Source organism: Prunus avium, chromosome 4 (assembly GCF_965620075.1).
Source record: "Prunus avium chromosome 4, drPruAviu1.hap1.1, whole genome shotgun sequence".
Taxonomy (NCBI): domain Eukaryota; kingdom Viridiplantae; phylum Streptophyta; class Magnoliopsida; order Rosales; family Rosaceae; genus Prunus; species Prunus avium.
Window position 1 is genome coordinate 18,238,678 of NC_142287.1, and position 16,553 is coordinate 18,255,230.

The window sequence follows — 16,553 nt, forward strand, 5'->3', positions numbered from 1 at the left end:
CACCTTTAAGTCACATCATTTTGATATGACCGTATAGTGCTCTCAAATAGAAACAACATATACACAAGACAACTGTGATGTCTCAGGTCTAAGGATTAATTTGCATTATCAGAACTTAGAATTCTTTGTTTGACACTTGTGAGTAAGACTTCCATACAAGAATTCTAGAGTTGATCACGTTTAGTGGACTCCATCATCTATAGAGCACCTACACATCTGTCTTAGTGTCTTTACATGAATGACTTGAGACTAGTCATCCTCCCAATTGAGCAGACATAATGTGTACCAGTCTTTGCGGGTCACCATTGTCCAATTGGTGATCCTATGACCAGGAACATTTTAGGATACGATATTTATATGTATAGAAAGGTCTCGTGCATCTAACTTCTTTAGACCACTTTCCATTTATATCTTAATCCATGGACTTGTTACTTTGTGTAAAGCAACGTTCTTGCCCCTTTGATTATTATATATTATTTCCTTAGAATTATCCATTTTATATTGGCTTCTAGGGCATATATCTAATATAATATCTCATGTGCTCACCCACATGGGACAACTAAAGGAATGGGCTTAGACTTTGGTGCTCCCAATTAGTCCAAAGTCTCCATCATCCAATAGTTCTCGTGGACCTTGTGACCTTCGTACCCATCCACACCACAACCCGCTCACCTAGCCATATGCATGTATATGGCTTTAGCCCACTTAAGCTTGTCAAGTGGTCTGGCACTAAGGGAGACACTTGGCATTGCATGTTTATACTCAGGATACGTTGTATTGTAGTGGATTAAGGCTGTATTAGATAATGTTTGAGAAAGTAGTGGGAGCTTGGGCATGTGAATTTGGTATACCCGTACCATGATCTCCCCACATGCCAAATTGTAGTCTCACTTGGCATGGTGCAAACATCAAAGCTTGTATAGGCACTTCGTAGCCATATTTGATGGGCCTCCACGTACCTTGGCTAAGTTTCTTTTATAGCACGATAATGTATTGGCCCTAAAATATGCATAGACCTTCCTTAAGATTTTTTGGGCCACAAGAACTGTTAGTGCACTCAATCGCAAGATGAACTGATATGAACTGGTACACTTCATATGACTCAATGACATGTAGTTAATACATTGTCTCATGTCATTTTGCTTGATTTGTTTTAGGATGAAATGATGCAGTTGATTTGAATCAATATCAAGTTTGGTGTGTCTTCTTGTTATCTTCTCTTTGTTCTTAAGCATGCCTAGCCCACTCAATTTTTAAAGATTATGGCCCGTTTGATAACCATTTCATTTTTAGTTTTTAGTTTTCATTTTTTGTTATAGAATATAGAGAAAAATGAGAGTGAGGATGAGATTGAGAGAGATGATGGGAGGGTGTAGTAACAAAAGTAAAAACAATTTCAAATATATTTCAATTTTTAGTTTTAGTTTTCCCTTTTGGTACTCCTCTCTCATCTTCCTTATCAATCTCATCTCTACTCTCATTCTCACTTCCATTCTCCCTCATTTTCCTCTATACTCTAGCACAAAAAATGAAAAATGAAAAAATGAAAAATTGAAATAGTTATCAAACTAGCCCTTAACGTGTATTTCTTAAATACTCAAATTCAGAATTCAAATTATAATAAGACAAGCAATATCCCAGATCCCTCTAATGGCCAAAATTTTCACTCTAATTTCAAAAAGAAAAGAAAAATGTTGAATAACACAGGTACGTAGTTCACTAACCAGCTATGCTGATTGGATAGGGCCCATGCCAAAAACAAAAAACTGTATTCGTCCATAGACCACTGAACAAACGATGACTATAATCGTGACCCATCAAGTTGGTTTGGGTCGATATGCTAAAATAAGGTTGGGTTGGGCCACAGACTATTGAATTACCTTATGGTTTTATGAGATACTTAGTAGTGAAACTATGTTCTCTCTTTTTTCATCCTCCTTTTTTCGTTTTTGTCTCGTTCTAAGCTTTTTTTTAAAGACATTTCCTGTTAAGATGAGCGATAACATACTAAATTCACACACACTACACGAATGCTATGACTCAAATCTAGGACCTTTCTAAAGAAGCAATTACTACAAACCACTGCACTAGTTACAGAAAAGGAAACAGATCTATGGCCCCAACAAATTACATAAATTTCTGCAGAGATAAAGTCCAATAACAGTTTGATATCTTTTAGCATGTTACATGAAATTAATAACTTGGGCGTAATCATCGGTCACACATATGTCAGTCTCAACTTTGAAGAAAAACAAAAGCTTCCTGATAATGAATACAAAAACAAACACATGTTAGTTATGCGAACGGTACGTTAAAAATCTAAAGGCAAATGATAGCTATGAGAAGCACTCTCATCATCTCGATCATCATCTGTCATTCAAAGTGAAAATGGTCACCTTGTCTTTTTCTTTTTGCATAACTAAATTAGTATATGCCATCATCACAAGCCCAAATTAAAGTTGCTTTCTATTCACTTCTTGGAATAAGTTGGCCAAATTTTATCTTTGCATTGATTGTTTTTTAGGTACAGTAATTATGTGAAGCCATAGCATCTTGGTGAACATGTATAATTGCTCTTAAGAAACCCAACCATACAGCTTAACTAACTAATTTAATAATGGAAGAAAAAAGTCCATGCTAGAATGAGAGCTAGAGCTTACTAATTACTCTTTCATCAACGGTGATAACTTCGTTACTCACGTTGGCTAAAGCAGTGTGCCTGTCTCATTGCACTCGATTGAATTTGATCCCCTCCCACTGCATTCGAGTAATTTAGAATATATATATAGCTTAAATTTGTCAAAAAAGATAATTGAGAGAGAGAGAGAGAGAGAGAGAGAGAGAGAGAGAGAGAGAGAGAAGTCTATTATATCAAATGTGTAGTACAACCTACTTATCTCCCACTGAAAACAAAATTCCACCAGCCATTCTTTTTGTACATATCTCATAATAACTACAATTCATATCTGTTATATACCAACTAATTATTATTAATTAATCTTCATGTATCATCTCTCTCTCTCTCTACATTTATGTAGCTATTCACATCTTCCTTCACAAGTATGACACCATTGAAGCTTCTCAGCGCCATACAAAACTGCCCCAGCTGGTCACTTTATATATACGCAAGTGTGACCTTTATTTCAGCCCCATTCCCACCACTTCATCTAGGTCTTCTTATACCATGTTGTAATACAAGTAGAAAGAAAACACTGTTTTTTTTACTTGATTCTACGACTAGGAAGTCTTCTGGAACGAAAGGAGGATCTCAAATGTTTGAAAAATGAAAAAGAAATCAAGAAGTATGTGAAGAAAAAAAGAGAAAGAAAAGAAAAAAAAGATCGTTGGAAAATATTGGAAGGCAAAGATTCAACTCTGATAGTCAAGAAAAGGAAAGGAGGCAGAGGAAACATCTTTCATCAGATCCTCCAAGTCCCACTCCCCCATTGTTAGCTCTTCCTGGTCATCATAGTAATTTCCCGCCCCAATATTCTCAACTTTAATATTATTATTGTAATTAGTGCTGGTGATACTATTTATATTATTGTAGTAATTGTTATGGGTGGTGTTCCTATGATCGTAGATGGGTTCAGTTTTAAGATTTTGATCTTCAGCGCTCACACACTCTAGGGCAGGAACAAATATCTCTCCTTCTACCCCAATATCAACACCCCCACCAACCCCAAACACTCCATTGTCTCCAAAACAGCAATCACCTCCAACTCCATTGATTTGTGTGGTGCATGGGGTGGAATTGTAGTATCCACCTGCACCGCCGGACAAGGTTAGGCCGGCGTGATCAAGCATAGGCAACGGATCGAACATGTGGTTGAGGACCGTAGACTGCATCAACGACGGTGATGAATCCATGTAAAGAGGCATCATGCCATGTTCTTGGCCAGGAATGAAGCCTCCGGCCAGCATAGCATGATGATCTTTAGGCTCTGAGGATGAATCGCTTGTGTTTGGTGAGGCATTAGAGGATGACAAATTCTTTAGCCTTTTCTTTATTGTTGAATTCCAGAAGTTCTTTATTTCATTGTCAGTTCTCCCTGGCAAGCGTGCTGCAATTTGTGACCACCTACATACAAACAAACAAACAAATAAAAATAAATAAAGTCGGTTTCAATTATAAAGTGGTTTGATGGGTTATACTTTCTTAATAATGCATGACTTGCATGCCTACACAAAAAGATTTTGAGTGTCTTCGACTCGAGGCAGAGATGTAGACATTACATTGCGGTATAAGTTTCTTTATTAATTTAACTATAGTCGCCCAGAGCAGGTAGGAATCTATTGAAGAAGACAAATAATTGAGTTATATATTCATACATGGCTAATTTGCATGGACTCTAATATTTTAAAACAATATGGGAATTGAGCGTCTTTAACTCAAAGAGAATAATATACACCGTATGAGACCAATCCTTTTCAACTTACATATATATTCCAAAAAATTAATAGTTTCTACATTACCATTATAGTCAAAGTTTGACATAAGTAAAGCTTGACATATGCATACGATCCGTATTAGTAACAACGAAAAAGTGCATATATGTGGGCTTAGCTAAGTTGGATAGCTCGGATGTGCTCCCGACTCTGCACCCGAGTTTGAATCTCCCTCCCCATAATTTTAGATTAGATTAAAACAGAATAAAGAAAGAACAAGGAAAAAAGTATTTGTGTATGTGTATTAATTGATGCAAAGCATGCAAAACCGTATATTATGTGTACTTTTGTTGGAGTATATGAGACATAAGTATTTTTTGATCACCTTCCTACAAGTCAATTTAGCCAAATTTGGGTGATATGTATATGTGTTGTATGTGTATGTCAAAATTTGCTCCACTAGCTTGTTGAAATATTGGAGTGGTCCAAAATTCCAGTGACTATTAAAATAGGGATTTTTATATATTTTCAACGACTTCCCTAATTAAACTTGTCACATCAGCCTTCTCATTATTGTTTGACGTCATTTTGTTCTTAAATCTTAATGTTTACTCTTTCAAACAAAAGATTTAATATAGAGATTATTCCAGCTTGCTTGTCTTAGGGAGAAGAACATTTTTAGTTAATTCAACAACCACAACAACATGCAGCTGCAAAAAAATAAAAAATAAAAATCACAATAATACATAAGTGTTATGGAAAGTGACACCAAGCAACATATCATATATGTATGCATGAATTCAAAATCAAACAGATCGTAAAAGTAAAAGGGGTAGGAAATGAATCAAAACCTGTTTCCAAGGAGAGAATGTAAATGGATGATGAGTTCTTCTTCTTGGGGGGAAAAGGCACCTCGTTTCAGGTCAGGCCTCAGGTAGTTGATCCAACGCAGCCTGCAACTCTTGCCACACCTCTGCAGGCCAGCATTTCTGGCTACATCGCTCCAGCAGCCTTGGCCATTGTTGATCATGTAGCTCATCAGCTTGTCATCCTCTTCTGGTGACCACAAACCCTTTCTCAGCTTACTGGTGTTGTTGGAATTATTGTTGTTGCTCTTTGCTGCTGCTGCTGCTGCTGCTGAGGGCTCTGGCTTCCTCATTGTGATGAGAGAGAGAGAGAGAGAGAGAGAGAGAGAGAGAGAGAGAGAGAGAGAAAGAGAGGCTGGCTTCTCTGATGAGCCAATTAATAATTTTGATGTCTTATTCTCTCCCAACTGGTTTGATGTAAATCTGTGATGACTTTATAGAGAAAAAAGAGAGACAGAAGGCTTCATATGGGGGGAATGATGATGGTGATGATGATGGTGATGGTTGTGGGGTTTGCTTACAATATAGGGAAGAGAGAGAGAGAGAGAGAGAGAGAGAGAGAGAGAGAGAGAGAGAGAGTATGTGTGTGTATGTGTGAGAGAGAGGTTGGTTGATGGGTCTGAGTAGAAAACGGTTTGGAGGGGGACCTGCTATGAGAGAGATAGTTGGTCGTCTTGTCTTTGACTCCATGACCTTTGTCTGTTTTCTATACCTATTTTCTTCATTCTCAAGGTAATGATCATATTATATGAATCATATAGAGCATGAAATAACAATATAAATATAAATATAAAGTTCTTTCCTTTTCCTTTTCTTTTATTGAACCAAGCCAACATATAAATTTGCTTCCACTTCACATAATCTCTCTCTCTCTCTCTCTCTCTCTCTCTCTCACTACACGTGTAGTTGAAGATAAAGAATAAGATAATTCATTCTGTGTATTGATTGGTCCAGTTCATTCAGCTTGAATGCTGATTGGCCATGAGATATCCCACATGTTTAAGTTTCATGTGTGTGCATACATGAATTGAAAGATAAAAAGTAGAAAAGACTCCAGTATGTGGAATTTTATCCTTAAATTATTCTAGTCTGGGAAAGGTGACAAAATAAGTGGTTTGGAGCTTTCATGCATCACTAAAAAAAATTATATATAATATATAACTTGCATATATACCATGCATCAGAGTAATTTTCCTTTAGATTGGTTAGATTTAAATTTGACTTGTATAATCATAAGATTCTTTTTGCCTTAAAAAAGTATTTCCAATTGGGTTCCGTAGCTAATCGGACACATATCTCATTCAGACATCACATTAATACTGTGCGGATGCTATTGTAAATATATGGAGGAAAATATGACGTTCACACGGTAATAATATCCAAACGTCCGTATAAGAGAATATATATAGGCTTGAAGCTGATAGCATTTAAGAGCAGCTATCTCCGCATACGAGATCATGTGGTGGGGTCAGAGCATTTTTTGCATGTTCCGGGTACACCACGTGGCTGGTGTACCATCCAATACACATGGAACATGTGGATATATTGTACAATACACATAGGACATAAAAGTAAAATATTTTCATATGTCCTCTGTGTATTGGATGGTACACCAACCACGTAGTGTAACCGGAACATACAAAAATTTCTTCTATGGTTGATACAGTCCGCTTTATATTCACACTTATGAATGTGATGCCGATCAAGAGGTAGGTAAAAATTAACCTAAATTTTAGCGTTAGTCAACTTATAATCAGTCCCTCAAGTCTATTTGAGGGGCACATTATCTTTTAAGTCTTCATTTAAAAATCATACTTGCAAAAAAAACTGGAAACTATTAAAACATTTAATTGTGACACGTGCTCGAAATTTTTGGGAAGTGACAAAAACCCATAACCTTACACTAGTTTACAAATTGTGACAAGGAAAATATAGACAAACACCGTGCCGCCTAAAAACACTAGTAAGATGAACTTATAATCAATCAAATGATATTTGGTTCAAGTAATTTTTTATAAAAATAATATTTGAGAAAAGACTTAAAGATTGTCGATTCAAATCAGTAAACTCCAATACATAATGGATCCTACAACCTCAAATATTATTTGAGTGATGCCTCAATCGAAATTATATAATTATTATGTATTTATATAGGCTAAGATTCTAGAGATTTGTTGCCAAATATTCTGGCAACCTAAGATATTAATATTGTTGGATTGTTCATCTAAATCACACATTCAAACAAGAATCAAGAAACTAATAATTTAAATGTAATCTACCAATTGTTATTCTCTTATTATCCATATATTATCAAGTTTCAATTGGGTTAGCTCTTAATTAAAGTTTCTTAAACTTTCTCCTTTTTTTCATATATTGTTTTCTCTCCACCTATAGTTTGTTTGAGTTTGTGAAATTTTGATTTATTTTATGTTGATTTTAATGGGTCTTTGAATTTATATGTAGGTAAATAAAGCGAAAAAAGTTGTAAATATTATATATATATATGATGTTTTGGTCCTCTTGATTACTTTGGCATGTATTGCGAGTTCGAATTCATAAATATATATTTTGTGAGAGGCCTCCCTAATATGTTTATGTTGTCAAACAGTCTCACAAACTTTTGTATATACATATATACATGCGCACCCCTAATAAGCTTCATGATTACATATCAATTAATTAGATTTAAAGATCACAGGAAGAGAGCTCAAGTTGAGCAGTCACTCTTGAAATGAACAATATAATCTAATCCTTATCTTGAATTACCAATTATATGTGCCCACTCTGCAGGTTTTGATTTCTCAGTACTTAATTAGCCACTAACTATATAGTGAGAGCAATTTGCCTAATCAGATCACATGTTGCACGCGTGGATAAAATGGATTCGTTTTCTCTAATTTTATAAACCTACAATAATTTAAAGGCATAAAGACTTAAATGGATTGTAATTCAAGTAAGTCAGGCTTTTTTGCCTTAAATTGGCAGTTTCGATTTGATATATTCCATGTAGCGTCAAGAAAAGATGTGAATCATGTGAAAAAAGAAACAGAAGAAAAAAAAATATATTAATGGTGCAACAACATATCATTGACTTATCAGACCATCTTTAATTTAGAAGCAACATATATAATTATTTTCTAATTAATTCTCTCAGAAAATAGTAACTAGCATATTTTAAGATTTTATAGAGACGGTTCAGCGACTCACTACTAACAATTTTATAGAGACGGTTCAGCAACTCACTATTAGCAATATCGATATTGTCCCCAACTGAAACACCTACAAAGCCCAGTAAGAATGATGCCATTCATTATATATTCTATTTTTCAAAGACGACAAGCATGCAAATTAAAGACATCACTTTACCATGCGGTAATTTTCAACGAAAGATCAATTACACTTGGGTAAAATTAGAAGACCAAAAGTGCAATAATATGTTAAATAATGCCAAAGCCACCCTTCTTCTAGAAGGAGGACAAATCTGAACAAGGACTGCAATTAAATTAGCTACTAATTATTTGTCAAACTGGGCTCTACACTTTTTTTAAAATTAAGGAAAAAAAAAAGCTTTTCAAAAGGTTCATAATTGGAAGCCACTATAGTGGATTTCATTACCTCACACGTAAAAAAGCCATAGGTGTTTACTAGCCAATAGAATTGTGCTTTGCTTCAAACACTAAATTTCAGAATTAGCAGTGATTGGTGAGACTAGACACATCTGCATGCATGGCGATTGCCGATTGAACCTTCTTCTACACACATAAATGCCGCATATTTCTAAATTCTAATATTTGCAAAATAGTAGCTTTCGAAAAAAGGAATAAAAGGCAAAAGGCACAAAGTACCTCTTTGAACAATACTTAGAACCCAATGGAAAATGAAGGGAGAGAAAAAGAGTTAGTGCCTAGAGAAAGGTGGAGTTATTTGTTTCTTTGTTTTTAACACATGCACATATCGAGAAAGGGGGGAGGCTAAGAGATGCTTTGGTATTGTCGTCTTCTTCCGTAAATCGACATCAAGAGGGTAACTGGTAATACCAAATTGGGGATCTTGAGCTTCTGCATTTACAGTTTACGAATCATTCTAATAATTTAACAATTTAAAGACATGACAACAACAAAAGTGTTTAATTTTCCTTTTCATCAAAAAATTTATTTAAATTTAACAATTATTTAATTGTTTAAACCAAAAAAAAAAATCCACTCTGCCCTTTCCAGGAAAGGTGAGGGGGCAGGGATATAGGTTTCTTCATGAAAGGTGAGGGGTAATTAAAGGGGGCCTGCAAGGAATACATAGAGAGATTATCAAAAGAGGAAGGGGGTTGCGAGCAATACAGAGAGAGAGAAATGGTGAATGGTGGATGTTATGTTTGCTTGGGTGTATCGGGGTTGGTAAGGGCGGCAGGGATAGGGGTGGGGAGGGGAAGTTGCCTCTCTGGTTTTTTAATTCTTAGATGATGTAATTTTTTTAATCCTTTTTTTTTTAGTTTTAAATTAAAATTTTAAATATTTGAAGTTATTAGATTTTTTTTTTAATTAATTTTTTTAAGATTTGATGATGTGTCTTGTTTTAAACGATTAAATTATTAGGATGATCAAGATTTTTCGAAATTCGGGTAAATGAGTAGAGGCTCGGGATCCCCAAATTGGTATTATTATGTTAAGTGGGTCTTGACAAAATAAAAAAAAATTATAAAAAGAATTAAATGCCGAGCTTGAAGGGGGCTCGGGCCAAGCACGGCTCATGACAAGCTGTGAGCCGGTCCGATTCACTTGATTTAATTTTTTGATTACTACAATCCACCAATAATCGTACTTGGGTTTTGTTGTGCCGTGTCCTATTTGAACAGACTAGACTTGTGCCGTGCTGAGATAGCCTAACCCATTTGACAACTCTTTTGTACTTAAAAAAAAAAAATATATATATATATATATATATATATATATATATATATATATATATATATATATATATATATATATATATATATATATATATATATACGTTGTATTGTTGTTTGAGATAAATCAGTCCTTGTTTGAGCTCAAAAAGTGGACACTTTTTGTATGGCGATCAGAAAAACGTCAATTTCCAAGTGAGAGCTGGAATCCAAAACCCAGTTCTACTAATCACATTAAGTAGTCATGATCGAATTCCATGTAGGTGGCAATCTACAATTTGTTTTAACCCTGCAGTTGAGTCGAATCAGAATAAATTTAAAAGAAAAATTCAAACCAAAAAATTATAATAAAGACCAAATCACAGAGATGTTTGTTTTGCTAATATGATGAATGCCACTTTATATTGAAGTCAAATCGCATGATTAATTACAGTAATTCCAGGGAAAAGCAATTGCAAGCTGACCTTCAAAATAGTTAATTAAGAAACTAATAATTGATCAACCGTGTCGGCAACAGAGACGACTCAATACGGGTTGACAACCTAAGGGGTGATTATCAATGAAGTCTTTTCGATGTTTAGACTAATCAATGCTATATAAAGAACAATATTAAATAACTCATATATTAGTTAGTGATATTTCTCTCCTTAATGTTAAAAGACTTCGGGTATCACCTATATTAGGCTTCCATAACTTTAGCTTCTTGTTATTTTTTTATCAATAGAAAAGGAGGAAGTTGAATTTGAGAATTCTTTCAACATTAGAGAGATAGGTAAATTAAACCTATAATTCTCAAACCAAAAAAGAAAATTGTATTCTAAATTATTTTGTTAGTATCGAGCTCACGCTATATTGACAGTGGGGGATTCATGTATTTTTGTGTGGAGCGATATGAAGAGACACTCAAGAGAATATTTGTTTGTTCATGCCTCAGCCTCTTTGAGGCATTTCCACAATGGTTGTTCAATAATTCAATAATTGAACTATTTTGGCATCTATTGAATTGGATTACAGTTTTACTTGTAATGGTACCGTTCAATAGCTTCAGATAAATAATTATATCTTCTTATATGTTTTTTTTACATACTCAAATAAAATAAAATGGATAGATTTAATAACACTAAAAAATTTATCATTGAAATATTCTCAAAGATATTTTAAAAAGAGACGAATTTTGAATATATTTTAAAAATATATATTAAGTACTGTATTTTTTCTATTGCATTGAACTATTGAACAACTATTGTGGATGCTCTTAATAATATCAAATGATTAATGAGTTCTTTGGGTAATATTAATGAGGAGAAAGAAGGTTGATGGGGGCAATTGCCTTCAATTGGCCTCACTCATGAATATGGGGATGCATATATTTATATTTATGGGTATATTTTTGAGTGTTTTTGGTAATGACAAAAGTTCTTTTAGATAACCAAAAGTTTCTTAATGTAATTTTTTTCTTCTTCTTAGATTAGAAAGCACTTTTCGGATAAATATGATAAATTAATGTTCCGCTAGAGTGCACCTTCTGGTGGAAACAAAATAAAAACAAGCATGATGGTTTTTAATGAGCATAATAGTTTGTTATTTTGACTTTAAAATTGTTTTTCTTTTATATTTCATGGTTTTATATTTTGTTATACTATAAAATGACGGGTGGTAATATATATATATTTGTCCTATATTAAGTAATTATGATAATAATACTTGTTATCATGTCTATTCCCGCACTGCTAAGAAAACTTACAATGGGCGTGGTGTCGGTGCCCAATATATTTGCTCAAAAGGAGTTTGAATTGTCACTTTTGATGTCCAATATATTTTTTTAGTTGGATAAGGAGTGCTTTTTAGTATGTTGGGGGCCTAAAGTGCCAATACTTTTTATTTGGTCGAAAGCAAACTTCTTAGGAGAGGTTGTCCCCTCTGCCTCTATTGGCCAAAAATCCCAATACAAACTCCTTTTGTGGACGCCAATACTCACGTCCATTGATAAAGAGGGCCAATGAGGCGAGGATAAGAAGCACAAAATCCAAACCCTCCTCGTCATGTTTATCATTGTTCCTTCACATTTCTTAGGCGTCTTACTAACAATTTAACCCTACATTTATAAATCCTAATATGATTTCTGTTCTTTATCCTGAGAGACCTAAGATTTGTGAAGGAAGGTCTAAAATATAAAGAACATAAAAATAAGATTATAGCTTAGCCTTAGCCCCAAAGGAGAAACCTTGGAAGTACTCCAAAGGGCTCCAACTTTTTCAATGCTTTCTCTTTACTGTTTTGTTGCAAAAGCTTAGCCCCTGCCGACTTTGCTTACCACCACAATAAGCAAATATGGCTTTAGGTTGATGAGCCTGGCCCAACTCACAATGTCTTCCTATTTTTGACCAAGCAAAGGAATGTGGCATCCATCATTGGATTTCGATCAGCCTATCTTCAACCTCAAGGACGCTTATGATAGAAAATTATACTTTAATTATTTTATAAAAATATTATTTTCATTAAATTATGATGTTTGGATTATATTATATTGGACTCAGATGTTCATCATTCCAAAAATATTTATATTTGAAATTTTTTAGATTTAGAGAGTATCGAACTCAAACTCAATTGGTAATAGGAGAACAGAGAGATCTGAGATCTACAAGACATCCAATCTTCAATGTGAGACATACTCTCAATACGCCTCCTTCCTCACATATGACATCTCGCGTGTTTAATTTATATTGAATAACATGGGACCACGTGTAGTTAGACCATCTGAAATCTCTAAACAAGACTCAAATAATTCTAATATTCGTGCCAGTAAAGTAAGTCAAACGAAATAATACAAGATCCAATGATATCGATCTGCATGTTCCCTACTAAACAAAGTATACAAAGAACTCTCCTTTCAATATGAAAAGAACAGAGGGTTCTGTCAACGCTAATTACTATCTTTTTCAGGCACATTGACATTACACTAGTGGAAGATTTAGCCTAAATAGAAGAAGCATGGATGGAGGCATAGGAATTGATTTCACACTTTTTTGAGGGCCTTTATCTTTTCTGGGCCTCTGAGAACCTTTTCTTCCAGCAAGTATTAGGATCTAGCATATGCATGCATGATTGCAATAGGAGTATTATATATATGTAAAAACTTGGAGATGGATGCATCGATCCCCTCAGAGGTTTACCATTATAGACAGATAATCACTGCTTTACTTTGTTTCTTCTCAATATGTTCTTCCAAATTAAGGCAGCAAGATAATGTCGTCAAATCAAATAAAGTTGGTCGGTAATGCCTCAAAGTCCACTTTGATATTACAACAAAACAATTAATTTTCTTTTATGGACTCACGAATTTTATAGTAAGATGAATTTTGGAAGACTTGACAGGGTCGAAGATCTCACATTCAACTATGTTTCAATAATGGAGGCAATATTAATGGCTTGGAACAATGAACACAGTACTTTTTTTTTGAAACGGTTTGATCATATGACGAGCCCAATACCCTGTACACAATGAAAATTCTCTAGGTCTGAACTAATGTTACGTAGTGTTATTAATTCACGTTTTATAATATAGTTAAATAACAGACTTATATAATATTAACAAATAAAGAACGTGTCATAATATGACTAAATTGGTAATATATAGTGACCATGTTAGATAGAGTCACACAATAATGAGTTTTTACTTCTTTATTTTCATACCAAATGAATTAAGTTACTGTATATATATATACATTCAGAGAGCTTAAGTTGAGAGACATCCTTGTAGGGCCCATTAAGCATTGTATTTCAATTATTCGAAGCGTCTAGCTTTCAAATATTACCTCAAAGATCATCTTTGAAAAAAATTAATTGAATCCGAAACCATTTGACCACTCAATTAGATGGTTGTTATTATAGTATTTTATTGAAGCAACGTGTTCGTCTATTTTGTTGGTCCCAATTAAATGCCTTATGGATTTTTTTTCTCCAACAATCCAAACCCAGGTGAAAATCATTAAGGCATCTAATTGGAAACAACAAAATAGACGAACACGGCGACAGTGCCAACAAGGTAAGGGCAACCTAGGCTATAACCCAGGTGAGATTGAAGTTCTATATATATATATATATATCAGTTCCCCTTCTATTCAGAGACATTGTACGAAATTTTTTTACACAATCTAACCCATCTATTTTCATATCTTCATGCACGGATTATCCTTGCAAAAAATCATGCAAATTGAAAATTATTAAGGCATCTAATTGAGACCAACAAAATCAATGAACATGGTGCTTCAAGAAAGTATATAAATTTCAATAATTTAATTGAGTGGTTAAATGATATTGGATTCAAGTGAATTTTTGTAGAGATGATCTTTGAATGAATTTCTACAAAATAAACATTTGGATTAGTGAAATACAATGTGGGGTAGGTCCTACATGGGTGTTCCTTAAATAAGCTTATTTGAAGAATCCCTCAACGAAAGCTATATATATATATATATATAGAGAGAGAGAGAGAGTTTTTCTCTAATGCAGACGTCCGCATTTTGTTAAACTACGGTTGTCCACTTTGCAACTTGTTTTTTTTTGCAGAAGAGGTGGATTTGATTCATGCAATTCCAATTAGCACTAGAAAGCTGTTGGATTCATTGATTAAAAATGGCAGTTCAGTACGAAGTGCTTAACACATTGCAAGAGCCTTGAGAGCAACCAATGGTACTGCTTCTTCTTCTGCATCTCCATATTCCCACATTTGGGATACATTTTAGAGGGCCCACAACTCTGCCAAGGTGAAAGTAATCTGGTAGCATGTAAGCTTTTACTTGTATATACATATATATTGGCAAATTTGTGGACGACCGTAGTTTAACAAAATGCAGACGTCTGCATTAGAGCAAAACTCTCTATATATATAAAAGAAGATATGAAAGAAGATATGTTCTTCACTCCCATATCATTTAAGCCACTTGGTACGAGTTAAAGTTGAGAATGATATTCTACAAGTGTTTTTTCATTGACTTATGGCAAATTTTTGGGTGAGGTGACAATGTCACTGCGGTCACATCAAGAAGTTAGGTATACGAAGGGAAGGCATGCAGTAAAATTTGGGTGATGAAGATGGTTGGGCCTCTAGATATTATGCAAATCTAAGTTTTGAGTATGATTATATACAAGTGGCAAGGAAGTTAGGTGAGCCACATAGGTTCTATGAGATCTACTTTTTCGATTGCATGCAGCAACCTCCTGCTAAGGCGAAACCTTCATTTAATGTGTTCTTGCTTACAAAAGAAATTAGAATCCACAACCCATAGGCCTTCTTAATCCTTGGATATATTCCTGCAACAAAAATAAGTCAAAACTACTCCAAGTGCTCCAACATTAGCCAGTCTGAACACAAAGATAAGCTCTATGTAGAGCTGCCCTAATAACTTCAACTCAAACAATGACCACAAAATGCTCAAATTAGGTGATGTATCCTCCTTAACAACTTTTTTTATTTTTAGGACAAAAACTAATATAACAACAGAAAAACTAAAAAGAGATAGCCACATGCCCCTTAGGACTCCAAGTGTGTAGGTCGCCCATTTCTTGCTGCAATAATTTTTATGTAAGGTGATTCCCAAGTTGATCGCTAATAGATTCAAGATTATAATCAGCCCTTATCATTAGTTTTGCTAGTGCTAGCTAGGAGAATTGGTGACAACTACGTCTTGCTTGTTCAAGAATTATTACAAGGAGGAGTGGTTGAGGTTCCTATATGTGCCATCAAAGTCGTTATTGATATTATGAAATGACTACTTAAATTGGAATTTTGTTCTTCAATATCTAATACATTTCCATGTTTCTATGATTATGGATTAAATATTATATCTCCTATCCTGTGTTCTCCATCTGACTTGTTTGGAAGTAAAAGAGGACTTAGGCAAGGGGATCCAATGTCTCATTACCTGTTTGTCATCGCCATGGATATGTTTTGGCCAACCTAACTTTTTCTGAGTTTGGTTTACGCTTGTATTGTGAGTAACGCGTTGTACCTTTTATACGATTCATTTACTTACCAAGAAAATGCACATAACATTTTTCCTATAGAGAATGATTGATAACACCTTCGTGTTTAGTTATTTTATATTAATTAATAACTATAATTCACGAGATTTCAACTCAAGACTTCCTCTAAAAATACAATATAAAATGGTTGCCACTGAACTAAATAGTCATATGCTTTTTTGGTTTTCATTTTACGCATCATTCCATCACATTTTGTCCATCATCCATTCCTCCACCCTGTCTTTCTTCTCCCCTTTATCCCATGCATTATTTTCTCTATCTTTGACTAAAAACGAAAAACGAGGACGTGCGTATTTTATATGTTCTCCCTACGTTTTCTACACATCTCTCATATCTCCCTACTCTCTTCATTT

At 34.4% G+C, this 16,553-nt stretch overlaps 1 protein-coding gene across 1 annotated transcript; it reads right to left on the bottom strand.

The window, feature by feature from the left end:
• Positions 1 to 2,866: 2,866 nt before the first annotated feature.
• MYB46 (myb domain protein 46) lies at positions 2,867 to 5,674 on the bottom strand. Its single transcript, XM_021956419.2, has 2 exons — positions 5,241 to 5,674; positions 2,867 to 4,081 (listed from the first exon to the last, which is right to left on the bottom strand). The coding sequence occupies exons 1-2, from the start codon at positions 5,546 to 5,548 to the stop codon at positions 3,370 to 3,372; spliced, it is 1,020 nt and encodes a 339-aa protein (XP_021812111.2). The 5' UTR covers positions 5,549 to 5,674; the 3' UTR covers positions 2,867 to 3,369.
• Positions 5,675 to 16,553: the final 10,879 nt, after the last annotated feature.

What these genes read in the sequence shown, in the direction of transcription:
- MYB46 (XM_021956419.2), bottom strand. Translation starts at nt 5,548, where the DNA reads ATGAGGAAGCCAGAGCCCTCAGCAGCAGCAGCAGCAGCAGCAAAGAGC. An exon ending in CATTCTCTCCTTGGAAACAG is followed by an intron (nt 4,082 to 5,240) that starts GTTTTGATTCAT and finishes GTTTGTATGTAG; the next exon opens with GTGGTCACAAATTGCAGCAC.